General features: G+C 43.6%; 1 protein-coding gene across 6 annotated transcripts in view; it reads left to right on the forward strand.

Moving 5' to 3' along the window:
- Positions 1-25,453, forward strand: part of DAB1 (DAB adaptor protein 1) — a 403,254-nt gene that overhangs the window by 258,619 nt on the left and 119,182 nt on the right. For all 6 annotated transcript variants that reach the window (XM_074376397.1, XM_074376398.1, XM_074376396.1 and 3 more), the window contains exon 4: positions 2,735-2,833. In XM_074376397.1, the coding sequence (XP_074232498.1) occupies positions 2,735-2,833 (99 nt within the window). The remainder of the gene's footprint in view (positions 1-2,734; positions 2,834-25,453) is intronic.

The raw sequence follows: 25,453 nt of genomic DNA on the forward strand, positions 1-25,453 counted from the left end.
TCTTGACCGGAAGTCCAACTCTCTCCCCACCTCGTGTTGTGATGTCCTCACTTAGGAAGGACTTAAACGAGGAAGAGAGACTCTGTCCCCTGTGACGTAGTTCTCCCAGTGCTTCCCTTCGTGACGAGGCCACCTCTCACTCTCTCTTTTGCATCCGTCTGGATACTGACGTTGAGGGTTCGGCTGCAGAAGGGTGGCAGCATCTGTTGCCTTATTCCAATCCATCCAAGAGCACCAATTTCAAAGTCAAGTTTTCCTGGGTTCAAAGCCTGGCTTGTTCAGTACCCAAGTTGAGGAAAGTTACTTCACCTCTTTGAGTGCCTTTTTAAAAAAATTCCGGACTCCATTCTCGACACTGGGCACACAGAATGAATAAAACAAAGTTTCATGCACAATTTGAGCTTTTGTTCTATTGGGCAAAGGCAGACAGTCATAATACTCTGATTATATAATACATCAGAGGCTGTTGAGTGCTGCGAGGAAAAGAGAGGCAGGGAGGAGAGAATGACATGATGTTTGGCACAGAGGAGTCAGAGACGATGTCTCGGAGGGTGACACTGAAGAGAGATAAGAATGACCCCATGTCCTCATGTCCCCCATGTCCTCAACCCTCAATGAATTTATGGGAAAGCAAGCAGCACACTGAGGAATCTAGAAACTTTTAAACAGGAGGAGGGGTTAAAGAGACAGAGGATTTAGCTCTGGGGGTGCTTCATCGTCATGAACTATTAGAGGGCAGTCATTGGAGGCGGGGTCTTATGCCAGTGGGTTCCATCCCTGGGGGGGGCCCAAAGAGGAACACGGGTCGGGTTACAGGAAAGGAGCTGGGCTTGCTAGGAAGAAGACACTTGTGGAGGAGTTAGGACCATCCCCTGCATCAAGAGTCTGGAGAGTGGGTGTGCAGTCTTAGCTTTGTCACCAACTCTGTACCATCTTCGGACTTTCTGGACATCATTTTTCTCATCTTCCAGTTGATAACTTTGGACCAACTAGTTTTGAAGGTTTCCACTGACTCGAACATTCTGTATCTCTGTATGTCAGAGGTGCTTGAGAATGCACAGGAGACTCCTGATGGAGCAAATTTCCTACCAGTAAGTAAAAGCAGGAACTGGACCATGGACATTAAGGGAGCATCATTCATTTACTAGAGGAAATTAATTTTTATGACATCTGTACAGTGTCCCAGGCATTGTGCTAGGTACTTTACATAAGTGTTCATTTAATTCTCTTCAACATGTTGGAAAAGTATTTACACTTGGGGAAGTAGAATGGGGAGTTAAGGCATTTGTCCAAGATGGCAGCTAGGAGTATAATCCAGATATTTTGATTCTGCAGAATATTTCCGATACCCAAAATGGGGCTAGTCAGACGGCCACAAGAGAATGCCCCTTCCCCTGTGCCTTCTAGTCGTAGCTGTCACTGTGTTCGCTGAGACTGAGGCTGGGAGCCTGCTGTTCTGAGAACAGCACAAAGGACTTTTTATCTCTTGGAAATATGAAATCATTATTATTTTAGACTTTTCTCCTCCCAGAAAAGAACAGGAATGATGACTGCTGACAGCTGGGCATAATCTCGCTGTCTGCGAAGGCTAATTGCGACAGAGGGGCTGGAAGCCTCAAAACATCTCATGCAGGCTCAGCAGCAGCCTTTGAGTGTAAATCCCTTGAATGGCCTTGTCCTCTGAGTTGTCCCCTGACGTGAAGCCCATGCTTCCTGTAATTGGCCATCACAGAGGCTAATTTAAAAAGCAAGAATCTTGACTCTTAACTTGCGTCCTATCAACTTTGTAGATTTTTTTAATGGAGGTACTGGGGATTGAACACAGGACCTCACAGATGCTAAGCATACACTCTACCACTAAGCTATACCCATGTCCCACATCGTATCAGTTTTGTGGGGGATTCTTGATAGCACATTCATGCAGCAATAATTTGCTGAGTGCCTCCTGTCCTCCAGGAACTGTCCTGGGTACTAGGAAGGGAGCAGAGAGCAGAGTAACATACCTGCCTTTTGTGACATTTACCTTCTAAGTGACTCAGATATGTCTTCAGTTTATAAAAATCTTGGAAAATTGGGTAAACAGATTTTTGAGAAATAGGATGCACTTGGTAGGTACTTTTCTTGAAAGCAGGAATAATAGGGAAAATTGTAAAAGAACATACAAAATGTGTGTGGGTATAAACTACAAACCATAGACGTACAACTATGATGATCACATTTTTCCAAACAAAACTGAGACATGTAGTCCGGCAATGATTTTTCTTTTCTTTTCTTTCTAATCTCTAATATTAAGTTATATGAAAACTTTTTTCAGAAGTATAAAATTAAAATCACATTTAGGAATAGACTCCATGACTCATGTTTACTTAAAAGGTTGAAACTATATTCAAAACCCAACCAAGAATTTAACAACAGGACCAAATTGCGTATATCTTGGGACCACGACTTCTGAGCCAAGTGTCCAGGCACAAAGTAGGCACTTTATAAATCTTGGTTTGTCAAAGGAACCAATGTTCTAATATCTATTTATACAGTGTTAGAACAATGAGGACAACTGTTACCCTAAAACATCAAGAAGATGCAAGCACGTGAGGGAAGGCAGCGTGGAAGGGGGAAGGGAAAGGAGTGTGCGTGATTGGTGGCATCAGTAGATGGTATCTGACATGCCTTTGGGACTAGAGGGAATTTTCAAATGAAAACTCTAAAGTAAGAACCACGTCTTTCCTTTCAACAGGGCGTTGTTGCTGGCGCTCGTTCCAAAGGAGAACACAAACAGAAAATCTTTTTAACCATCTCCTTTGGAGGAATCAAAATCTTTGATGAGAAGACAGGGGTAAGTAAAAGAATCGCATGGCATTGTAAAACTGAATCCATTGACAGATGTGCCCTCAAAAGCCTCCACTCTGAGCGGGAATATCAAACAAGCATAAAAACACATAAAGCAACTGACAAACTTGATCAACTCTGATCGTCCATCAAAGGGAGGCTCTTCCCTGACTCGGCCACAGTGTGACTGCACTGTGCTTCCTACAGTGTAATTGTGATGAAAGTGTCACACAGTCCTGGTAAGGTAATGGGAGATTGATGCACTTTGAAGGTCCGTGGTAATGTGGCGGTTTAAGTTAAATTTCTTTGTGTGTTGGCAACTTTAATGACATGCGTCCTAGAGGGAGACACATGGGGGGTCTTTTGACTTGGTCAAAGCATCCAGACCCTCTTGAGTTTAACCTGTGGCACCGTGCAATTGCTGTCATCGAAAAGAATAAATGGAGTTTTCAATCTTAAAAAAAATAATCTGTCATTGCATGACCGGGAAATGTAAGGGCTGATATGTTGCTGGACCCACTGAAGAAGTAGTTTCTATTCTCATCAACCTCCTGGCAGCAATTAGCTCCCAGTTTCCTCCCCAGGACTTGCCTGACTTTGTCAGCCCTATTCTTTGATGGTAAGGGAAAAACAGAAAAACCTTCTGTGATCTGTTCTGTCGAGAGAACAAGAGTCAAATGGACACATTTTCCTTTTATTCATTCAGTGCTCTGTACCCTCTAAGACACTTCCACCTTTCTCACCTCCTTTGAACGTCACAGGTAATTTATCAAGCACTGTGTAAATAATACAACCAGCCCAGGTATGGAACCTTAGTCGTTTTGCATTATTCTTCTCTCCACTTTGTTCTGGCTTGTACTAGGATACCATAGGGTTAGTAGGATGATAATTTAACAGTAAAAACTGGATTTTCTTGAAGAAAAGTTACTCCTGAGTGGCTAGTAATAGCGCTGACATTTGTACACCCACGTTCATAGCAGTATTATTCCCAGTAGCCAGAAGGTAGAAGCAACCCATCCATCCATTGGGTGAATGGATAGACAAAATACAATATATGCATAGAGTGGAATATTAGTCAGCAATAAAAAGTAAGGTCTGACATGGTACAACATGGAAGACATTGTGTGAAATGAAATAAGACAGTCACAAATAGACACATTCAGTAGGATTCCACTTAAATATTTAGAGGATTCAAATTCATAGAGACAGAAAGTAGAATGGGGGTTGCTGGGGCCTAGGGGGAGGGGGTAATGAAGAGCTAGTGTTTGATGAGTACAGAGTTAAAAGTTTGGAAAGAAGAAGACAGTGCTAGTGATGGATGTCTGTGGTGGTTGCACAAGAATATGAACATATTTTATGCCACTGAGCTGTACACTTAAAAATGGTTATAATCGTAAAAGTTATGCATATTTTCCTGCCGTAAAAATAACTAGTAATAATAATTCCCATTTGCTGAGTACCTAGTATGTACTAGGTCCATATTACATGTGCATTACTCACTTCTGTCCTCACAATAGTCTTAGGGGATAGTAATAATAATAATTAATAATAATAATAATAGCTGCTTCATCATATAATAACACATTATATTTTTCAGGCATTGTTGTAAACCTCTTACAAGTACCAACTCATTTAATCCTTAAAACAACCCTATGAGATATAGTATCATTATCTCCTTTCTATAGTTGAAGATATTAAGGCGAGGAAAGGGTATGTTACCTGCTGAAATTAGTGGTGATGGAGGCAGGATTACGACCGAGGCAGCCTGGTTTATGCAACTTCCCCCTTAACCATGGTGCCAGTTCTCTCTCAGGACAAGTGAGATTCTCATGGTCACCCAGCATGTAGGAGGGAGAGCTGGGGTTTAACCTCCAATTGGCTTAAGTCAGAAATCAAAGCTGTTGACCTCCACATTATAGGTAAAGGTGGGCCTTCCCTGGGGACGTCTTGGCAAAGGGAGTTTAGAATGAGGACGCGAGCATCAGTAGTTAAGGAGCTTGAATGAAGCAAGAGAAAGAGCCTAATGTCAGCCTCTCCTGCCTTCATAAAAGTAGGGTTCCTGAAAGCAGGGAAGCTTTTACTCTTCTTGGAAGCCTGTAGTGGGGAGCCCTGTGCTCAGTTTTGAACCTCATATTTTAGAAAGGATATAGTCAAATCAAAGAGGATCCTGATGAGGGGACCAGGGCAGTCCAGCTGGGGGACTGAAACCTGGGCCAAGACTTCTCAACACAGTTGTGGCCTTGTGGGGTCCTGAGTAACACGCAGGAGGCAGAGAGCTTTGGGCTTGTACCAACTTGTAGGATATCATTGCTCCCTTAGCGTCCTTTGTGGGAAGGGGCAAAGTAATGTGGATTAAGCCTAACTGAGAGTTCCTTTCACCGTGATGTATATACCATCATCTCTAGTCTCTTCCCAGTCCACCCCACCCATCACCGTGATGCTGGCATAGCCAAAGGGACTGGAATGAGACAGTGTCAGATACCTTGTCTTGTCCAGGGGCCATGTTTTTGGGCTTTGCCCCAAACTAATGAGGAGAGGTAGTTTATATTCTTTACCTTTATCTAAATCCTCACTCAAGGGTGGCTAAATACTGGCCCCGAAGGAAAATGCCACCAGACCTTTTAATGTGACTTTTGAGTCTTTATCTGGACAAAAAGAGAACAAAAGTAAAATCATTATTTCAGCTCAAAGCCTTTGGGCATATCCTGGTGGAGAATCAGGCTGAAGGCAGAATTAAATGTTTTCTGTCTGGCGTGGTCTACTCCAGTTCTGTTTGATTAAGATTAAGCTTCTGCAACCTTAGCTTGTTAGTTTGTCTTAAAATAAGTCTGGGGAAAACTGGTGGAGAGGATTGAACATTTAAGCCAGAAGTGGAGATGATGGGATGGAGGGGCAGGACACCCCGTATTAATAGTGTTCATCTCTCCAAAGAATTGTGTAGTAGAAGAAGGAGCTGACTTGATCTGTGTGACTCAAGAAACAGACCCAAGACCAGGTGTTGGAAGTTTCTAGGAAGCAGTTTCAGTTTATGAGTAAGAAGAATTCCCCTACCAGTCAGAGCTGTTTAGCTGTTACGTGGACCACCTCCTGTGCAAGTGAGTTCACTACCCCTATGAGTATTCAAGCAGCAGTCATATGATGGGGATATTGTGGAAGGAAGTCAAATAGAGGGTGAGGTGTTGACCAAAGTCACATCTAAGTTGATTTCCTGAAGAGTGGTTTTAATATTCTGTTTCTCCCTTAAAGTCATCCCTATCGATGTGATTTATCCTCAGATAAATAGAGGTTTTTCAAAACCTCCACTGGAGATTATGAGCAGGAACAGTTTACTGAACCTTTGTCGCTGCCCAGCAGGGGGCCAACTGAATTATGCAGGATGAGAGTCTAAGTGAAGTGTTTTGTCCTACATATCAAAGAAATGGAAAGCTGGGTCTTTGTCATTTGGAATGACAAATCTTAGTTGTTTATCATGTCTAAAGTATTACTGCTCAAGCTTGGCTGCACTATTTTTTTTTTTCAAAACCAAGAAAAGAAACATTAGCAGAACGTGACACTAGCTAGAATTGTAAAAATCCAAAAGCTGTCAAAAATGTTTTGATCCCAATTAAAGAGACCGTTTGCAGCAATTTACACCTTGTCTTGAATTTCAAAGGGCTCTTGATCTCAATCCTTATATGAGTAAGTTTTGTTTTATTGTTAGTATGTTGCAAGAAATAAATCAGTATCGAAAGCTGTTCATATTTTCAGATACCTAAGTATTGCTAATATGCCAAAGGGATCAGTGAGAATGCAGGAAATGTCATACATAAACTTATTGTTACTAGTCGCAGTAAGAGCACTAGCAAATCAGGAGTAGAAATGCTTTCGTATCAGTGTGTTGCTAGGTCCTCAAATCAGATCACTGGACACCATGGCAGAAGTGATGTCATCTTCATTTCACAGATAAGGAAACTGAGATTCTGGGAGTGTCCCTGACTCGGCTGGAATTTTAGTCCCTAGAATTATTATAATTTGCACCATAAAAAATCATAAGTAATTGCAGAAGCCTAGAGATAAGTCTGTTTCTCAGGACAGAGGGCAGTGGTCTGTATCAGCTTTTCAAGATACTGTAATATTTTGTTGCCACAGTCACAGAGGACTTTTACTTGTTCTTAGTTTAGCCAGCAGTGATCTGGCGCTATCGCGTGCGCCATTATAGTACATCACAGCAGTTCTGTGAAGTAGGTGCTGTTACTCCCCCCACTTCACAGATGAGGTAACTGGGGTCCAAATAATTTAAGTTATGCAGCTTACAAGTGGCAGAGCTGAGATTCACCCCCAGGTAGTCCTGTCCAGAGTCCTTATGCTACCACTAATAATAAGATACCACTAATAATAACGTACCTTTCTTAGTGTGTTTGGGCTGCTGTGACAAAAATACAACAAACAAGGTGGCTTATAGACAACAAACATCGATTTCTCACAGTTCTAGAGGCTGGAAAGTCCAAGATCCTGGTCTGAGCGTTTGGTGTCTGGTGAGAACCCACTTCCTCATCAATGATGCCTTTTTGCTGTGTCCTCTCATGGTGGAGGGACAAGGATGCTTTCCAGGGCCTCTTTTACAAGGGCACTAATCCCACTTATGTGGCCCCACCCTCTGGACCTAATCACCTCCCAAAGGCCCCACCTCCTAATACTATCACCTGGAGAGTTGGAATGTCAGCATATAAATTTTGGGGGGACATAAACATTAAGATGATAGCAATATCAAATTTTATAAATATTTCCTTTTATATACATTAGAGCAGATTCAGTGTTATCCCTGTCTTACTGTCACCATTATTCACTGTCATTCTGATGAGTTTTCCTGAGTGAAGATATAAGGTGTAGAGTTACAACTGGGACTGTCTCATAGACAGAAGGTTGACAGTGTAACCAGTACGTGCTTAGGCAAGAGCATATTGGATGCCTATTCTATGCCATGTGATGCTCTGTTTCCTGAGGGTTCAAAGATGAAGAGGATGTGTCCTTGCCCCCTGGGTGTTCACCATCTGGTGATGAAACCAGACCCACACATGAACTGACACAGGTGTGAATGGAGTTGTCAGTACTCGGGATGGAGACCAAGCTTTGCCTAGAATATTTAGGAAGGTTTTCACAGAAAAGGGCACACTGACTTGGCAGTGGAGGAGTGATTGGTGAGAACCAGATAAGCAAGTCGAGAAAGAGAAAAATTTATTTCTGAATGCACAGACGTCTAAAAGAGAAAGATGTGTGTGTCTGTTCATTCTTCCCTTCAGGAAAAGTCTATTGAGCACTTTTATAAACACACAGATGAACAAGGCTGTATCTTTTTGTTCATCACTGGTATCTACTTGGTTAGCACAATGCCTTCCACATGGTAGGTGCTCAGTAATACATATCGCACAGAAAACAAAATAGCCTAGTGATTACAAATCAGCAGATGTACACAGAACAGCTAGGGCTTAGCAGGGAGTAGGGGAGAGTGACCCAGGACTGAATACCGTCCCTCATAATAGAGGGGTAATGGTGTTTTAAATGCAGTGACCACACTTAAATTTCAGGGCTGGTTTAATCATTTATCCTTCAGTGCAAACCTGATGTGACCTTATCCGTGTTTCATCCAGAACTGGACTCTCCTTCTGTTAGTTCTAACCGGATGTTTGGCGTGAGACTAGGGGAGAGCAGCTGAGAGGGAGCAAGGGAAACTGGTCCTAGGGAGGGAGGGAGACAAGGAGGAAGATGAAGGGGCGGCAGAGCAGGATGCTGGGACCCGGGACACCTGTTATCCTGAGAACCACTGAAATGCTACACAGGACTCTCCGAAGACGAGTGATGCGGTCTTTAGCAGGCTTTCTTGAATCCTTTCTCATTTGAAACCCAAGAATTCTTGGAGGTCTTTATTATACCTCCTCCTTTTTACAGATGAGTCAACTAAGGTGCAGGTAGGGTGAGTGGCTTGCCCCAAAGTGCCATAGGTAGCAGGGGTTGAATTCAAATTCACATTTATAACTCTTAAGCTTATTTTGTTCCATTTACTCCAGAGATTCTCCACTCAGCTGGTTCTTTCCCCATTAAGGGATGTTTTGGAACTTAACATAGGCATTTTGGGTGGTCCCTGAAACCATACTAGATACAGAGAGGTAGGTCCACTGACTATAAGGCCACCCTTGGCCTATAAGGTGCCTTTGTGAAAATCAGGGAAAGGTCCCCTACTTAAAGACTTGTTGCCTGGGATGACTTCTGCTGGGAAACTTGCAATAAGTCTACACGATTTTGATGACTGTGCAATGATTCGCTCCCCATAGAGCTATGCGGTGCACACCCTGCCCAGCTGTATGTAGCAGATCTGGGAGTGTCATCAGAGTGTGAGCAGAATGCTGCGGGTTACCATCTTGCCGTTTCTTGCACAGTCCAGCTTTCAGGACTAGCTCAAGGTGACCCCTCCACTCTGAACGTCCTTTGCCCAAGTCCTTTACCCAGTGAACACCTCTTCGTCTTTCAAGGTCCAGCAATGTCAGCAACAATGACAGCAACACAGCCCAACAGTCACCACTGGCCAGGCCCCTTTCTCAGGCCAGGTGCTTTATTAAACTCAGTGCTTTGCACATTTCATCTTCCGAGCAGGAGTCATTTTGGGTCTGTCTGAATCCACAGCCCACACTCCTCATCAGTGTGGTACTGGCACCAGAGAGCAGACGGAGTGGAAGGAGCTGCCTTGGATCTACTCCTGCCCAGCTGTGTGGTTATAAAGCAATTTTTCTGAATGATTTTGTACCTCTTTTACCCATCTATAAGATGAGGATAATCAAAGTGCCTACGTCTTAAGGTTGGTGCAAGACTGAATGAGGATTTAATTTAATCCTTCAAGACTTAGAATAATACCTGGTATAATAAAAATCTCTAGGTATTAAATAATATTATCTTATTATCTCTATTGTCCCGTCTCTGATGTGGAGTTTCCTGTGTCTTCTCAGCAGAATTAGGAAGCCCTTTTATAATCCTCCTACAGCATCCTCTGCTCACCTTTATCATAGCACATAGTCATCTGTATCAGAATGAGCTGACGTACGCTTCCATCAGACTACAGGCTTCATGAGATACCTGGTCTCCTCCATTGCTGTATCTGCAGGGTTTGACATAGGTCCTGGCATGTGATGGAGATGCTGAATGCACATTGAAGGAAGGGAGGGAAGGCCGTTAGGGATAGATGGAATGGAAGAGAGGGAAGGAAGGAGCAGGAGTAATGAATAAGCCAACTTATAATGAGATGCTAGTTGTCTGGACCAGATACTGGAGCCCAGGATGCTACACACCAAAGATGCCATCTTTCTGTGAGTACAGAAGGAATAATGAATGGGTTCAGAGTTCCCTGATCCTAGCAGGTCAGGGATGGAAGGTCCCTTAAGTGTTGACTGACCCACTCATTAGTAAATGAAGAAACTCAGAACCCAAAGAGGAGAAGTGGGTCTTGAGAACTCCCAGCAGATTATACGCAAAGCATGCAGGCTTGCTGTTGCTGCTCAGGACAGATCCGAGCCACTCTTGGATGCTCACAGCAGAAGGCAGAAAGTGTCCTCTTCCCTCCCTCCGCTTCCTTCCTGTGCTGCCCCCCGTCTTCCCTTGTCTTCTCTTTCTATCTCATCTCCATACTCTGCTCATTTGCTTCAATGTTCAGGCTCCCATGTGCCCGACAGCAGCCCCAGATCCATTTTAATATCAAAGACACTAAACATCTGAGGGGAAAAACTGGGTCTCTGTACGTTTCGTGTCTTCTTGGATGATATTGGATTTTAATTTATCACAATAAAAAATCAATTTATAGCTTGAAACCAACATATTTTTAGAAATTGGCCCTGTCAGGAAGCTACCTCTGTTAGATAATGTAGACAGGGGATAATTCATGACAGGGGAAAAAGGATGTTCCTATTACCCTGGAAAATGAGCCCGTGAATGTTTTCAGGCAGATTTGGTAAACTCAGAAATGTAATCTCTTTCCCTCAATGAATCATTTTATCAATTTTGGTCCTTAAGGAGGTAAAAAGATAATACTTTCTGGGCTAGCTACTTTTATATGCGTGGTCTCATTTAATTCAGTCCCCTAAGAACTCAGCTAAGAAAGTAGCATTATTTCCGTTAAACAGATGAGGAAACTGAGATGCAGAGAGGTTAAGGGAGGTGCCCAAAGCTGAATGTTCGACAAATGGACTCCAGCGCAGCATGGCGTTAAGGCCTATGTTCTTTTCAGTTCCCCGTGGTGGTGTGTCTCCTCTCGCAGGGCAGAGTTAGGGCGTCTGGTGAGCAAGTGACCGTTCATTTGTTCTCCGGGGGAGAAATCTAACTGCCCTTCAGGTTGTCATCATGCAGAACAGCCCCGTGACTGAAGGTGGATCAGCTACTTTGGACCTCTGTGGTGTGTGTGGGCTGCTGGTCTCAGAGTTGCAGAGCATAGATAGACAGTGTGACCTTGGGGTTGGCTCATCTGCTCGCTCCCTAGGACTGTTTCCTCATCTGAATGCTGGGGCCGTTCCACAGACTTTTTCTTAGAGGTTGAGATAGTAAACGTGACGGCCCTTATGGTCTCATGGCCATTTACTTTGGCTGCAGTCATGGGGAGGCCACCAGAGACAATATGTAAACCAGGGAGTTTGGTGAGTTCCCATGAAAACTTTATTTATAAAAGCGAGTTGCTGGCCCCCGAGCTGTCATCTGCTGGCTCTGTTCTGGATGATTATTGAGGAATCTTATAGTTTACTCGTTTGGGCCTCAGGACGAGGGTGCAGATCCCTGGTTCTCTTCTCCAGACCCTTTGTTCACTGTCCTTTGGTTGCTTACCTTTGGGATGGGTGCAGAAGTGCTTTTTATAAACTTGGAAGATAAATATTCAGCTCAAGGAATTATATTAGTTATTGCTACTCTTTGTTGAGCACGAATTGCCAGACACCATGCTAAGTGCTTCACATGTATTTTTCTCATTGTATTCTTGCCATCCTTCTGTTAGTTACATATTCTTACTCCCATTTTATGGATGGGATGACTGACTCTTGGATTTGGTCACTTGACCAGGGCTACTCTTGAATTTTATCCATTTATTCATTCACCAAATATTCACTGCGTACCTACTGTGTGCCAAGGAGTGTTCTCAAGGATGTGCTTACATTGGTGAGTAGAAGGTGGTCTCTGTTTGGTGGAGTTTGCATTCTAATGCGGGAAGACAGAGAAGAAACGGTGGATGTGCATAAGTCATCTACTCTGTTAGAAAGTAATCAGGGCTGTGAGAAAAGATCAAAGTAAAGCAAGGTCATGGCATCTCCCCACTGTACTTCCTTTGTCCTTGCAGAAGGGGCCGTGACATACGTGCATTGTAAATTACAGATATTAACGTGCTCTGGGAGCCTCCTGTAGTTTTGAGGGTCAGCTGAGTAATGGGGAAAGACACTTCTGGAAATTCTCATCCAAATTCCAGAGGCTGTTACACTTAGTAAATCAGAGCTGTCCCTTTGGGTGTCTCTGCTTTTATTTCGATGGCTGATTGCTTTACATGGACTCTGCTATTTATTGTTTTTCTCTCTCCCATATTTATTTTAGATTTTAATTTAAAACTCATTTTCCATGACTGTGCCATGGTTATTTAGTAAGTGCTTCTATGTTTACGAAGACACTCCTTACAGGAGCTGTTTATATCGGCTTGGCGATGCTGTCACTAGGCTCAGCGTTGGAATGGTGGTGCTCTGTGCTCCTCTCGGGTACTTCTCGGTGGCAGCCCGAGGTGGGGCAGCATGAATAATTCTGGGGACCATAGAGGAACGTGTGTCATAGAAAGTGAGAGCCCGGGTCCAGGCGAGAGCCTGGTAGCATCCACGTCTCAGAGGGGAGACTCTGGGGAAATGTACCTGGTAGAACCTGGGGGCTAGGTGACCAGTGTCATGCAGAGAGGTCCTGGTTTGTGATCAGAGGGTCTAAATTTGTCTGGTCACTAAGTTACAAAAGCGCAGGTTGACCTGTGATGATAAAAACGGCAATGACAGTAGCAATGATGATAACGCGAGCACTGACTGTCATCCCAGAGCCTGCTGTAAGGGCCTTACCTACATCGCATTTCAGACTTTTATGAATCGCTGAACCTCTGAGTGGCTCAGGGTTCTTCTCTGGGGTGTGAGAGCAGTAATTAGCCAAGCTTTATAGCAGTCATGCCAAAGAGAGGTAGTATCTTGTTTACACAGGATGCCACTGAGGTTCAGGGAGGTGCAGTGGATTGCCGAGACGTCTTAGTTAATGTCCCTGCACCGCCTTATTTCATACCACACTGGTTTGCTGGCCACATCAAGGAAGTTAGTGTGTGAGTGTGTCTTACACTGATGGTTAGATGTTACCTGGAGCAGAACACTACAGTGATATCCTGGCTTACTTTTCGTCATTTATTCATTTGTGCCATAGTTAATGACCATATATATATTTATATCATATATATATACACACACACCCCATATATATTATATACAATATAAATCATATATATATATTATTATATATTGTAAATTACATATATAATGTATATATTTTTAAATTCTAGCATGAACAGTGAGATGAATCTAATGCCCTCACATTTTTCTGTTTCATGCTCACGATCACTGCGTCTTTCTTGTACCTTTCCTGGCTTTTCTGTAGACTAGGAATAACTGCTAAGCTGGTAGAGCACTTGCATTCCCTGATTACTTGCAAACATGCGAAGTGGGGAGAATTTCCAACAAAGAAACGAACAACAGTGCTGGACTGTGAGTAATTTGAGGGCAGGTCCCTACTGGGTCACTCTTGTACCACCCCTCCTGGCCCGTGCTAGGCTCCCAGTAGGTACTTGTGGAGTTGCACTGAGTTCCTCGTTGTGGAAGTCAAGTGGCCTCTGATCCACCTTCTTGTCCCTCTGGGTGCACCTAAAACGTTTGGCCATTGTGGGTGGCATTTAAATTCTCATGGTGATTATCTCCCTGAGGCAGAAAACGGTAACCCCATACTCTGCCATGGGCTTCCATGATGCAGCCCATTCTGTTCAAGCCATCTCTGCCCTTCTCAGTTTCCTTTAACTTCGAGATGAATGGAAGATTATAAAAATGGTATTAAAAGTTGCATATAATTTATTAAATCTCAACTTCCAGTGTTATTAATTACCTGGATGCATGGTAACTTGCTCCCCCTCGTTTTCCTTTCTCTTTCCCCCTCCATCTAATTTGCCTTGATCATCTTCCTCATCCCTTTTCTCTGCTGTCATATGCATGTGGATAGAGTCCCTTTTTTTCCATCACCATGTACATTTCCCAAACACATTGTCAAGAACCTGCTATGTATAAGACAAAGTACAACCAGCTATAAAAGAAGTATAATTTTATACAAATTGAGGAGAAGGAAAGAAACTATCACATTATTGAGCACCTACTGTGTGTTGAACTCTGTACTAAATATTACAATTTAAATTCCCAGAGGACAGAAACTCTTGCCTTCCTCCACCCATTCTGTGGCCGGCCACCCAAGGGAGCTTTCCTCAGGGTTGGGAGTCCCTTCAGGCTGCACCTCAGAACTTTGGTGCCTGGGTACCCTGTTGCCTGTGCAAGTATGTTTTGATCTGAGGGATGAGAGAGAGGACGTCAGCCTAGCAGAGCTGGTGAGGTGATGAGGGAGGACCTGGGGCCATTCTGTCCACTGGGCTGACTGAATTACACACATGGTCTCCTTCAGTCCTCACGATCACACTGTGAACTAGAGGTGTGACCAGCCGCATTCTGGTTGGAGCCGTGCGCATGGCGGGTGGAGAATAAACATGCTTAGGTGCTGAGGACAAAGACCGATGACCTCCCAGTTTTGACTCAGGCCTGGGATTTCAGTCCGTCTGATGAGCCCAGCATTGGAAGCAGCATCCAGCCACTTCAGCAGCAGGCAGCTGCTATACTGCGGCCTCAGCCAAATATCTCTTTGGGAATCACCCAGGACACATCATTCCTTCAAGCTGCCTCACTCGCCTCGCTCAGGCATTGCCTGGCAGGATGGATTTGACTTCTTAAACTATTTAGAAAATCAGATTTCAAATCTGCAAGAAATGACTCGGGAAGCATGGCCTCAATATTTAAATACAAAATGCTCGCCCCTGCGGAGACTGGGATTTGAATTTTTCGTGATATCTAAGAGATGTGCAGGCTATTTTGAAGTTATAGATTTAAAATTCTGAAAGAGTGTGCTGGCGGTCATCTAGACTCAAGACAGTCATGACCTCACCTTTGAGGAGGAGATGCTTCATCTTCAGTATAAATGGGTCCAAGGAAAGTGTCTGAGACTCTGCAATACGGAGATACATCCTCTCCCAACTCCATGCAGTGTGATCTGTTCACCCACGTGGATGGACGTGCGGACTCTTTCCTGTTGATTTCTGTGCTGTCAGAGTCTGTCTGTATTTTTTTCTGCTTGTCTGTAGCCTGTGGTATGACCACCTAGCACTTAACAAAAACTTCTTCATCTGATACAATGATTAAAAAAAGGATCTCTTATGTTTGAGAACCTCTTTGTAGTTTGGGAAATACTTTCAGTTTTTTTCTTAAAACTGATCTTCCCGTTAATCTTAACAAGATACGTATTACACACGCCATTTTATTGGTGATGGACCGGAAGCTCAGAGATGTTAATTGCCAGCCCAAAGTCACACAGTGATATTTGACAGAACCTAATCCTTATCTGTGTGTTATGCCTTTTCTATTTATAAAAATAGCATACATTTATTAAAGAAAATTTACAAAATCCAGAAAAGTCATGAAGAAGAAGATACAAGTTACCTGAAATCCCATGACTAAAACATAAACCCAGTCAATATTTTGGTGTATATACCAAATAGTTTTCTTTACTTGAACATATATTTTTTTTCAAAATTGAAATTATACTATACATGCTGCTTATGACCTACTTTCTAACTTATCCGCATGTTTTCTTTTATTAAGTATTTTTCTATAGCATCATTTTCAATTTCTCTAAAGTATACTAGTTTATGAGTATAATGTAACTTAATAAACACCATATTGTTAGTATCTGCATCTGGGCGCATCTTTTTATACACATCTGTGATTATTTCCTTTAGTTAAATTCCAGAATTACTAGGTCAACAAGTATGTATATTTTTAATGCTTTGGTCTTTTTTGGAGAGTGGGAGTTCATACCTTCTTCTAGAAGGTTGTACTGCCAGATATACAAGTACTGTTTCTCTACGTGTTTGTCAGCATGGACTATGACCATTTATTGTAAAATACAGATTTTTAAAATTTTTGATATTAAGCTTTAGTTTTCATGCCTCTGTCTTAATTTCACTCTCCATTCATAATAGTCACTATGGGGCAGCAACATAGTGGGAGAGTCTGACTTTTATCCCGATGAGACTCGTGGTCCATTGGCTTTACTTCATCCCTTTTGGTATAAATGATGTCAAAGGGCAAATGAATTCTCTTGTGAGAAGTGGATTTCTCATAAGGCTTGGCTTATCAATTCTCAAGGTGTTAACTCTCTGGTCCACTGTTTTGCCCTTGGTCACACACTTTCTCTGACCAATGTTTAGAGCAATATTACTGATTCTCCACGTATGGATAAATGTCACCAAGAAGAGAAAACTTGACAGTCTTTACTATTTAAGATTTTTGATCTTTGACTTTCAAGTAGAATAAAATTTATTTATATATTAATTCGTCCGCATGAAGCTGTGAAGTCCTGGCCTAGTCGTTTCATCACTTTGAGCCTTTGTTTTCTCAGTTAGGAGATGGAGCTGGGGATGACTTTGGCCTTCTTCGGGGCTCTGTTGCAGTAATTCCAGGGGAGAGAATGCATGTTAAAGTTCTTTGCAAATAAGTGCTCCTGGATGTACATGATTTTCGTCTTAAGAATAAAGTTGGCACTCACCAAATGTTTGTGAGTGAATAAATTCCTCCTTTGTTGCTCTTTCTAATACCTTGGTATAGTTTATGGAGAACAGATTTACTGAGCAGCCTCTGTTCTGTCCAAATTCAGAATTAGTGGGATCTGAAATCATGAGATGTTATTGTGGCCTCCTGCAGGACAGCTCCAGTGCCCCTGTGGTGCTCGTCAGTTTGCTTTTCTGCCCCCTCCCCCACCCCATGCCTCTATTCCTGCTACTTGGTCTTCGAGAGAACTGAATGCATCTTAATCCTCTTGAGGCCATCTCTCTAGCCTCAGAGTCCTTTCTGCACAAATCTGCCTTTGCTTTTAATTCTCTTTATGAAACTAGTATCATTGGGAAGGTTAAGGCTAACTTTTTCATAAAGTGTAAAATTCCATCCTGAAAAAAACCAGAGCTCCCATCAGCACCTTGGTGAAGTCATTTAGTTTTCTTGCTCTGATTCTCTCATCTGTAAAAATTAAATCTTTCTATCAAACATTTACCGAGCGTGCACGACGTACCAGGCACAGAGATATGAAGGTGTCTTTGAGAAACCTCCTTCCTCCACAGGACTCATGAACTCGCAGCTGAGTAAACAACCAATTACATGACAGTGTGATCAGCAGAATCACGACGTGGTCCCCTCACTTCAGGGTCATAACGTGTGTGCTTCTGTATTAATGACCTGAAAAGGAAAGCAAACAGAATCGTTCTAATTAAACCAGCAGATGATATTTAATTGGCCCATACAGGGAATGTTGGCGAAATAGAGATGTAGTACAGAGATAGTGTGCAGAGAACAGAATCCCAGAAATGATGCCTTCAGCATCATCTCCAGCTGGATCCCCACCATCAGAGAGAACCACTGTCAGGTCTAAATGTGCCTGTCTATCTTGGCCTTTGCTCGTGGTGTGTGTTTGTTTTGTTTTGTTTTTCTGCCTAGAACTCTCTTGCCCTGCCTTCCCTCCATCTATCCTCTCTTTGCTCCTTCCTTTATTTGGCTGATTCCAGTTTCTCCTCCAGGCCTCTCAGCTCAGGGACCATTTCCTTGGAACTTCTTCCCTGACTTACCAACTGAGGTTAGATATCCCTTGTTTGTACTTTCATACACCAGCTACTTCTGTTATAATACTTATTACACTGTGTACAAAAGATAGAAGCGACTCAAGTGTCCATAAATGGATAAAAGCAAAATGGAGCACATACAGACAATGGAATACTATTCAACCCTAAAAAAGAAGGAAATTTGGACACATGCTCCAACGTGAAAGAACCTTGAAGACATTATGCTAAATGAAACAAGCTAGTTACAAAAAAGCAAATGTTGTATGATTCCAATTATATAAGGTGCCTAGAGTAGTCATGCTCATAGAGACAAAGAGTAGAGGGATGTTTGCCAGAGGTGGGGGATGGGGGTGAATGGGGAGTGCGTGTTTAATAGGTGGAGAGTTTCAGTTGAGGAAGATAAAAAAGTGGTGGAGGTGGTTGGTGGTGGTGTTTGCACAACAATGTAAATGTTCTTAGTGCCACTGAACTGTATCCTTAAAAATGACTAAAAAGTGGCTTTTAGGTTACATATATTTTATCACAATAAAAAATACATTCTAATTGGGTATGTCGTGGCAGGATACCGTCCAACACCTGTGTGCCCTTGAGAGCAGGGGCCTTGGGTTTTCCTCAGTGTATCCTCAGTGCTAAGCACACGCCTTAACAGCTAGTACGTACTCACTTTTAAAAAATTGAATAAATGAATAAATATAGAAGTTACCTATTATTACAATATCAAGCTAATATGCCCCAGTTTTATAGTGGAAAGTCAGACTCAGGGAGGAGTGATGACCTGACTAAAACACACAAGTAGTCACGTCCAAGTCAGGACTGAAACCCCGATGTCGTCCACCCCAGTCCAAAAATTCTCTTTTCATTGTGCCAGCTTTCGTTTGCTGTCACTTTCTACACACCGTTAGATAGAACCAGAGGAGGCAGCTGCAGATGAATGAACCTAAAATGCCATGTCTGAAATTAAAAATGATTTTAGAAGACTGAAAAGAGGGCAGAAAAGGAAGGGGAAGAAAAGAGGCTGATGTAAGATTCTCTCTGACACACCGTCACTTTTCATTTGCTTTTTGTTTTTGCCCATCTCTTGCCACGTAACCACAAGAATTAGAATGGGGAGATTGATAGGGCAATCAGCTGTTTCCCAAGGGCTGTAACGGAATCCCAGTCTCATAGGTAATTTAACCTGGAAGGGGGTTTTGCTACAGGGAACAGCCCACATGGTTGAGGATGGAAAAGATGATTTAATAGACCTCTTCCTGCCCTAATTGCTAATCTTCCTTGTGGGAACCCCCTTCTCGTGCTGCATTAAAGACTCCATTAATTTGTTTACATATAAATTCAAGCTACTTCGGTTCTGTCACGCTTCTAAGAGGCTTCCATTCAAGAGTCTGTGGCTTGTATCACCCCTTAGGATTTACTGATAAGACAGATGCATTATACATTTTATTACCTTGTCTGTGGCATGCATGTGACAACGATAAAGTACATTCATGTAGAGTATGAATAACTGGCAGGGTAATTGATAAAGAGGTCTGTAATAAAGGTGGCCAGAATGGCATTCCTAGTTGCTGAGGTCTCTAAGTGCGTGAAGGGGGGCGGGGGGAAGGGACTAAATAAATCCAGTCTTTCAGAAATTGCTGGCATTTAAAAAAAAAAAATAGCCAACCAGAATCCTGATGCCTGCATTTCACTTTCAAGTGTAATTATTTTATGTTGCAATTCATATCTGCTGACACATTGGAATCAACTCGAATAAAGGGAGGCCATAAATCTTGCATTGTTTGGATTAAGCACGTGTTGGCACTGGAGGAAGTCCGGGAGGAGGGTGCCCCTGTGTGTAAATAGTTTAAGAGAATCAAGTGGCTGGAAAAGATGCAGATGCATTGAAGACAAATGGTCCACCAGCAGCCATCCAGCCTGTTTAAATATCCAAAGAAAAGAGAGGCTCAGTACTTTACCCTGGCAGTGAGTTGTAGCGGGCCATTATAATAGTATCCATAACAATACTAGCTGACATGTCACTTACTGAATTTCTGCTGGATGCCAGCTACCTGTGTATCTTAGCATTGTATCCATCAAATAACCCTACGTGGGAGGTCTTACCAGCTGTGTTATCTGGAGCATATTTATCTTCTACCCAGATTATTCATTTGGAAATGGAAATTATTATTCACAACACTGAAAAACATCGCAGGGTCGTTGAGAGGATTAAATGAGGTCGTATACATATAGTGGATAGAACAGAGCCTGGCACGCTGCAAGCAAGTGCTCAAAAACTAGGGGCTGACTTCATCGTTTCCACTTTAAAGGGGAGGAAACCAGTCCCAAAGGTTAAGAAACTGGCCCAAGGTGACTGATGGAAGATGTGACCCTGGGTCTTTTCCTGTCTGCTCCGTGGTTTGCTTGTTAATGCTTTGGTCTTTGTTCTGACTCTGGAGCTCTGTCTTCCCTAAATCCCTGTTAGTCTCCCAGCCTCTCCAAAGCTGAGGGAGGTGATGGAGCAAGCTTCCCTGGTGGAATCTTTCACCTTCAACTGGGACCTCCTAGTGCCTTGTGTCTTGACCAGATGTGAATTAGTATGGCCCCTTTAGACTGCCAGTCTTTTTGTAGCATGACCTACATGTCCTTTTCCCCCCATGAAAACCCATTGGATGTTGTGGTGATAGCTCTACACTCTTACTCAAGAGTCTGTTTGAATGATGACTAACCACTCTTGACTTTGCCCATGGCCGTATATTTTTCTTCTCCAACTGTTTTGCAATTAGACTGGTCTTGAGAACTGGAAAAAGTCCTAGAGAAGGAGTGAGATCCAGGATTTGCCCCGTCCCCCTCATATGCCTTTACCAGTATGCCTTGTGTCAAAAAATAAATGCCAGTGTTACCAAGTCGAGATTTGTTCTGCTCACCACACAACAGGCCAGTAAATCGGGAGACAAGGTTTTGGGGCAAGGAATAATGTCTTTATTCAGAAAGCCAGCTGACCGAGAAGATGGCAGACTAATGTCCTGGAGAACCGTCTTATCCAAGTTAGAATTTAGGCTCCTGTTGTACTAAAAAGGGGAGGAGGTGTGGTTGGTTGTTGCAAACTTCTTGGTGTCACAATCCTTTGTTCTTGCAGCTGTCCCTTTAGGTCAGGTCAGGATGTTCCTGTAAACCTCCAACAAGGCAAATGTTATTCTCTGTTCTGCAACTTTTTATTTCTATATGAATGATGAAGTGTTACATTCTTAAAGGTCAGAGTTGAAAAATGAGGTGTTCTGTGTATTTCAGGCTCTAGGCAACATTCTTTTACAAAAGGTGCAGAACCAGTGTGACTAAGCCCGGGAAACTGCACAGTTAGAGCCAAAGGAACAGATCTAATATGGAGTCAGATTTGTTCTTCCCTATTATGTAACTCTCCCTCTGAGTGGCTGTGTATCTTTAAAAAATCACTGGGTTACAGTTTCCCCGTATGTGCCTGGCTGTATCCGGGCTCTGACTGCAGGTGCACGGAGCCAGCAGAGCTGCAGGTCACAGACTGATATGCTGAGGCCATGTCAGGACCGGCCATTCATCCCCCTTCCCCTACACTGCATTAAACGTCCCACCGCCTTCATTGTGACTTTTATAACTAGGGCTGGAAGGGAAATGGGCTTCAGCATTTTAGGAAGGTTTTCAGTGTGAGAGCACAAAACAGCTTAGAAACAGTACTTAGTACCAATAAAAGGAGCAGTAGGGAAAATACAGGGTCCGTCCTCGTTCCACTTGTGAGCTGCACTATTTTGGCCAGTGATACAAATACGCTGGAAACTCAGCTGCTTTATTTGAAAATAATGATAGATATTGCACTGCCTGAGGGTTTGAACTATACTGTGCATGTCAGAAATGCCTTGAAAACTGCAAAATACCCTGCAAAATGTTAATGTTGCGAAAGTGGAAAGAAAGTGGCATTTAAAAACTTGAGAGAGAAACTCATGGTGAGACTCTACAGGTGACAAGCTGTGTAGTCTTACACACTTGACCTCTCTGAGCCTCATTTCCTTTCTAAAATGGGCACGATTATCTTTTTGTTTAATTAAAGTACAGTCAGTTACAATATGTCAGTCTCTGGTGTGCAGTATGATGTCCCAGCCATGCATATACATACATATATTTGTTTTCATATTTTTTTCATTTAAGGTTATTTCAGGATGTTGAATATAGTCCCCCTTGCTATACAGAAGAAATTTAGTTTTTACCTGTTTTTATATATAGTGGTTAACATTTGCAAATCTCAAAATAATATTAATATCCCACACTTGTTTCCCAGAGTGGTTCTGAGGCTTCAGTATGATGTAAATGAAAGTGTTTGTTTCAAGCTTGAACCCTAAAGCACTCTGCAAATGTTCGTCAGCATGTTTATCACAGAGATGGCCAGCCAGTGGAGTCGCTCTGTCCTTGCAAGTCCAAAGGGCACCTCTATAAATGCGGTTAATTTTCCCGTGGAGGAGCCCTGACTTTTTACTGCAAGGTAATTTCCAGCTTTCTCAGCCAAATGACTCTTCTCACCTATTTCATAACCTTAATTGGAGAAAGGATAGAGAGGAAACAGAAGTCAAAGCCAGGAATCATTGGGCTTTTTCCACGGAGGTGTGAATTAGAAGGGCCGTGACTATCTTTGCCTCTCATTTTGCTGTCTGCCGGACAACGTCTGTACAGGGCTGGGATGAAGTCACTGAGATCTCTATTCAGGATGAACGCTAGTTCTGCTTTGTACCAAAAGATATATGCCGGGACATAAAAAGAATTCTCTCCGTGGCACTCCTGTTAATTCATAGCAGTTATAGAGAGCTGTAAAAAGCCACCTAATTACTTCTTCTTCCTGCTGTATATTTCAAAGGTGGCAGGTATCTTAGTAGATTCAAGGTAAGTCTGGTATTAAAGCCACTGGGCTATAATCTTCTTTTTTCCTGCCTTTTGTAAGCATCAGCTCAGTCAATGAGAGAGAATGTTTGGTCCCGAGAACCCTTTTTATCCTTGGGCTCCCTTTATCCTTGGATGAGTAGGTGAGACCCTGAGTTGTCCCTTTGCTTTGGCTAGCGTCTGTTTGGCAACTTGTAAAATGAGGGCAGTCATTGGAACAGCTTCTGAAGAAGTGTGGTTCATGTACGCGGTGCAGCTAAAGGACCCTGGGAGGGCCTCCGCCGGCCTTCAGAGCCAGTCTGCATGCAAGGGCCCAGCACTCCGAGATGAGGACCAAGTCCTTAAATGCTGGGCTGCACCCCGCAGGCCTGTGAGCCCTGTACTTGCCCATCCTCAAGACTGCAAAGGGAGCCCGGAGTCAGCAACAGAGACATCAGCGGTTTAGTGGGTGGGGGGAGCTTACACGTCGGAAGCAAGGTCCTGGAGCGACACCCCACCTTGTGCGGCAGACAGCAGGCAGGACATGGCAGCAGGATTCACTCCCAGGGGAAGAGGGAGATTACCAGTTACAGGGGGGATTGATGTCAGGTTGGCTCATTGGTTGTCAGGGAAACCAGCAGAGGGGCACGCCCCTCACCGCCCCTTTGATAAGCTATCATAGTGGAAATGTTCTCATTAGAACAATCACTAGCTTGGGGCTTGAGGGGAAGCATTTGCTGATTAGGCTTTATGATTAAGAGGGAAGCTCAGGCGGGTCGGTAGGGTGTAGTTGAGGCAGGGACTGGTTGAGCAGGGGATGCACAGAGAGCAAGAGCACAGTTATCTCGGGTGGCCTGGTCACGCACTAGTCAGCTCCTGCATCCAGTCTGCTGAGCTGGGAAGCAGTAGTTGCCCATGTCAGTGACATGTTCGTGATGCGTTAGATCACAGATGGGCAAGGAGAGCTGGGCCGGCACCCTCATGTAGCAGCTGGCTGTGGGGGCAGGGGCTGCTGATGTCACGTCACCTTTTCTCTGTGGGTCAGTGTTCCCCAAGGCCTTATGAGGACCCGTCAATAGCTTGGCAATCAGGCCCTTTGAAGAGAGGCTCCAGCCCAGCTCAGCTTCACATCCCTTCCTTTCTAGAACCCTATCCCTTTGAGAAATGGTCCATTCCCCATCGCCCAAAGTAGGGGTGAGCCTTCCGCAAGTCAGAATCTGTTGTTCCTTAAGAGGCCAGCTCAGAGAAGACCCCTAGCCCATGTGGCCTCGCTCTTCAGCTTGTTTGAAAGCCATCCTTTTACTTCCTAAACACCCAGAAAACTTCAGATCATTCTTCTAGAATGGATGCTGTCGAGTGTAGTAGCATCTAGTCCCATGTGGCTATTTAGATTTAAATTTAAGTTAATTAAAATTTCATAAAATTTAAGGACTCAATTCTCAGTTGCACCAGGCACTTTTCAAGTATGCAGAAGCCACATGTGGCTGGTGGCTACCTATGGAATAATCGAAAGCATATGCATATGGGTCTCTGTCCCCAGTTCCTAGCACAGGGCTCCTAAAACCCTGATAATTTCCTAGAGGGTATGAGCACTAGGAGCATCTTTTGTTCTAATATTTAGTCTTTGACTCTGGTTCCTGACACAGAGATCCTGAGTCCCTTAGAATTTCCTGGGTGATGGGGTTGACATTTGTTCTAATGAGGCAACCCTAGTGGGCTCCTGCATGGGTCCTGGTGGAGGCTGGTCACCAGAAAGGCCAAGCCTTGATTAGATGCTTGGAATTTTCAGCACCTCCCCCCGTCTCCTGAGAATGGATGAAAGGGCTGGCGATTGAGTTACTTGAATCATGCCTACGCAATGAAGCCGCCACAAAATTACCAGAAGTGTGGGGTTCAGAGAGCTTCTGGGTTGGTGCCCACGTGGAGGTGACAAGAGAGTGGCCCCTTCAGAGAGGACACTGGAGCTCCACACTCCTCCCCAAGACCTCACCCTGTACATCTCTTCCATCTGCCTGTTGATGTCTCACCCTTTTATAACAAACCAGGAATCTACTAAATAAATGGAGTTCCTGAATTCCAGGAGCTGCTCTAGCAAATGTATTGAACCTGAGAAGGTGGTTCTGGGAACTTCCGATTTATAGCCAGTTGGTGAGAGAAGCACTGGTAACAACCTGGACCTGCGGATGGCATCTGACGAAGGGACAGTCTCATGGGAATGAGCCCTTAAGCTGTGGGATCTGACCCTATTGCCGGGTAAATCATGTCAGAATTGACTTAAACTGTTGGACACGCATCTTGTGTCTCAGAGAATTGCTTGTTATGGGGGAAAAAAGAACACATTTGTACGGCGTCAGAAGTATTTTAAGTGTGGTAGTCGTGTGAGAACAAAGGAGAAGCATATGAGGGGTGTTGTTTTCTGAAAACTTTCGTATTGGACAGTGCACGTGTTGAACGTTCCCTTCATCATAGGAAGCTGTGCCAGACAGGACCGTTCTAGAGCGTGTCTCACGCTCCCCTGTGATGGAAATGCCCGCCTCTTACTTTGCCAACCCAACGCTACTACATATTTTAATAATCCCCTGGGCATCTTTAGAACTAGGCGTGATTGAGCACGTGAGCAGCCTGATCCTTAGCAGTGTTCACCTGCCTGAGGATACCTGGCTGATTCCCTGGGCTGGGACTGGACCCTGGGCCTCTGTGCTCTGAAGGCCACTTTCTGAACCACTGAGTACCCTGACTGTTGGTATCCGTGTCCTGTAGTAGGCACAGTTGTCCCCCGTGTTAGTT

This window comes from Camelus bactrianus, chromosome 13 (genome assembly GCF_048773025.1).
Source record: "Camelus bactrianus isolate YW-2024 breed Bactrian camel chromosome 13, ASM4877302v1, whole genome shotgun sequence".
NCBI classification, from domain to species: domain Eukaryota; kingdom Metazoa; phylum Chordata; class Mammalia; order Artiodactyla; family Camelidae; genus Camelus; species Camelus bactrianus.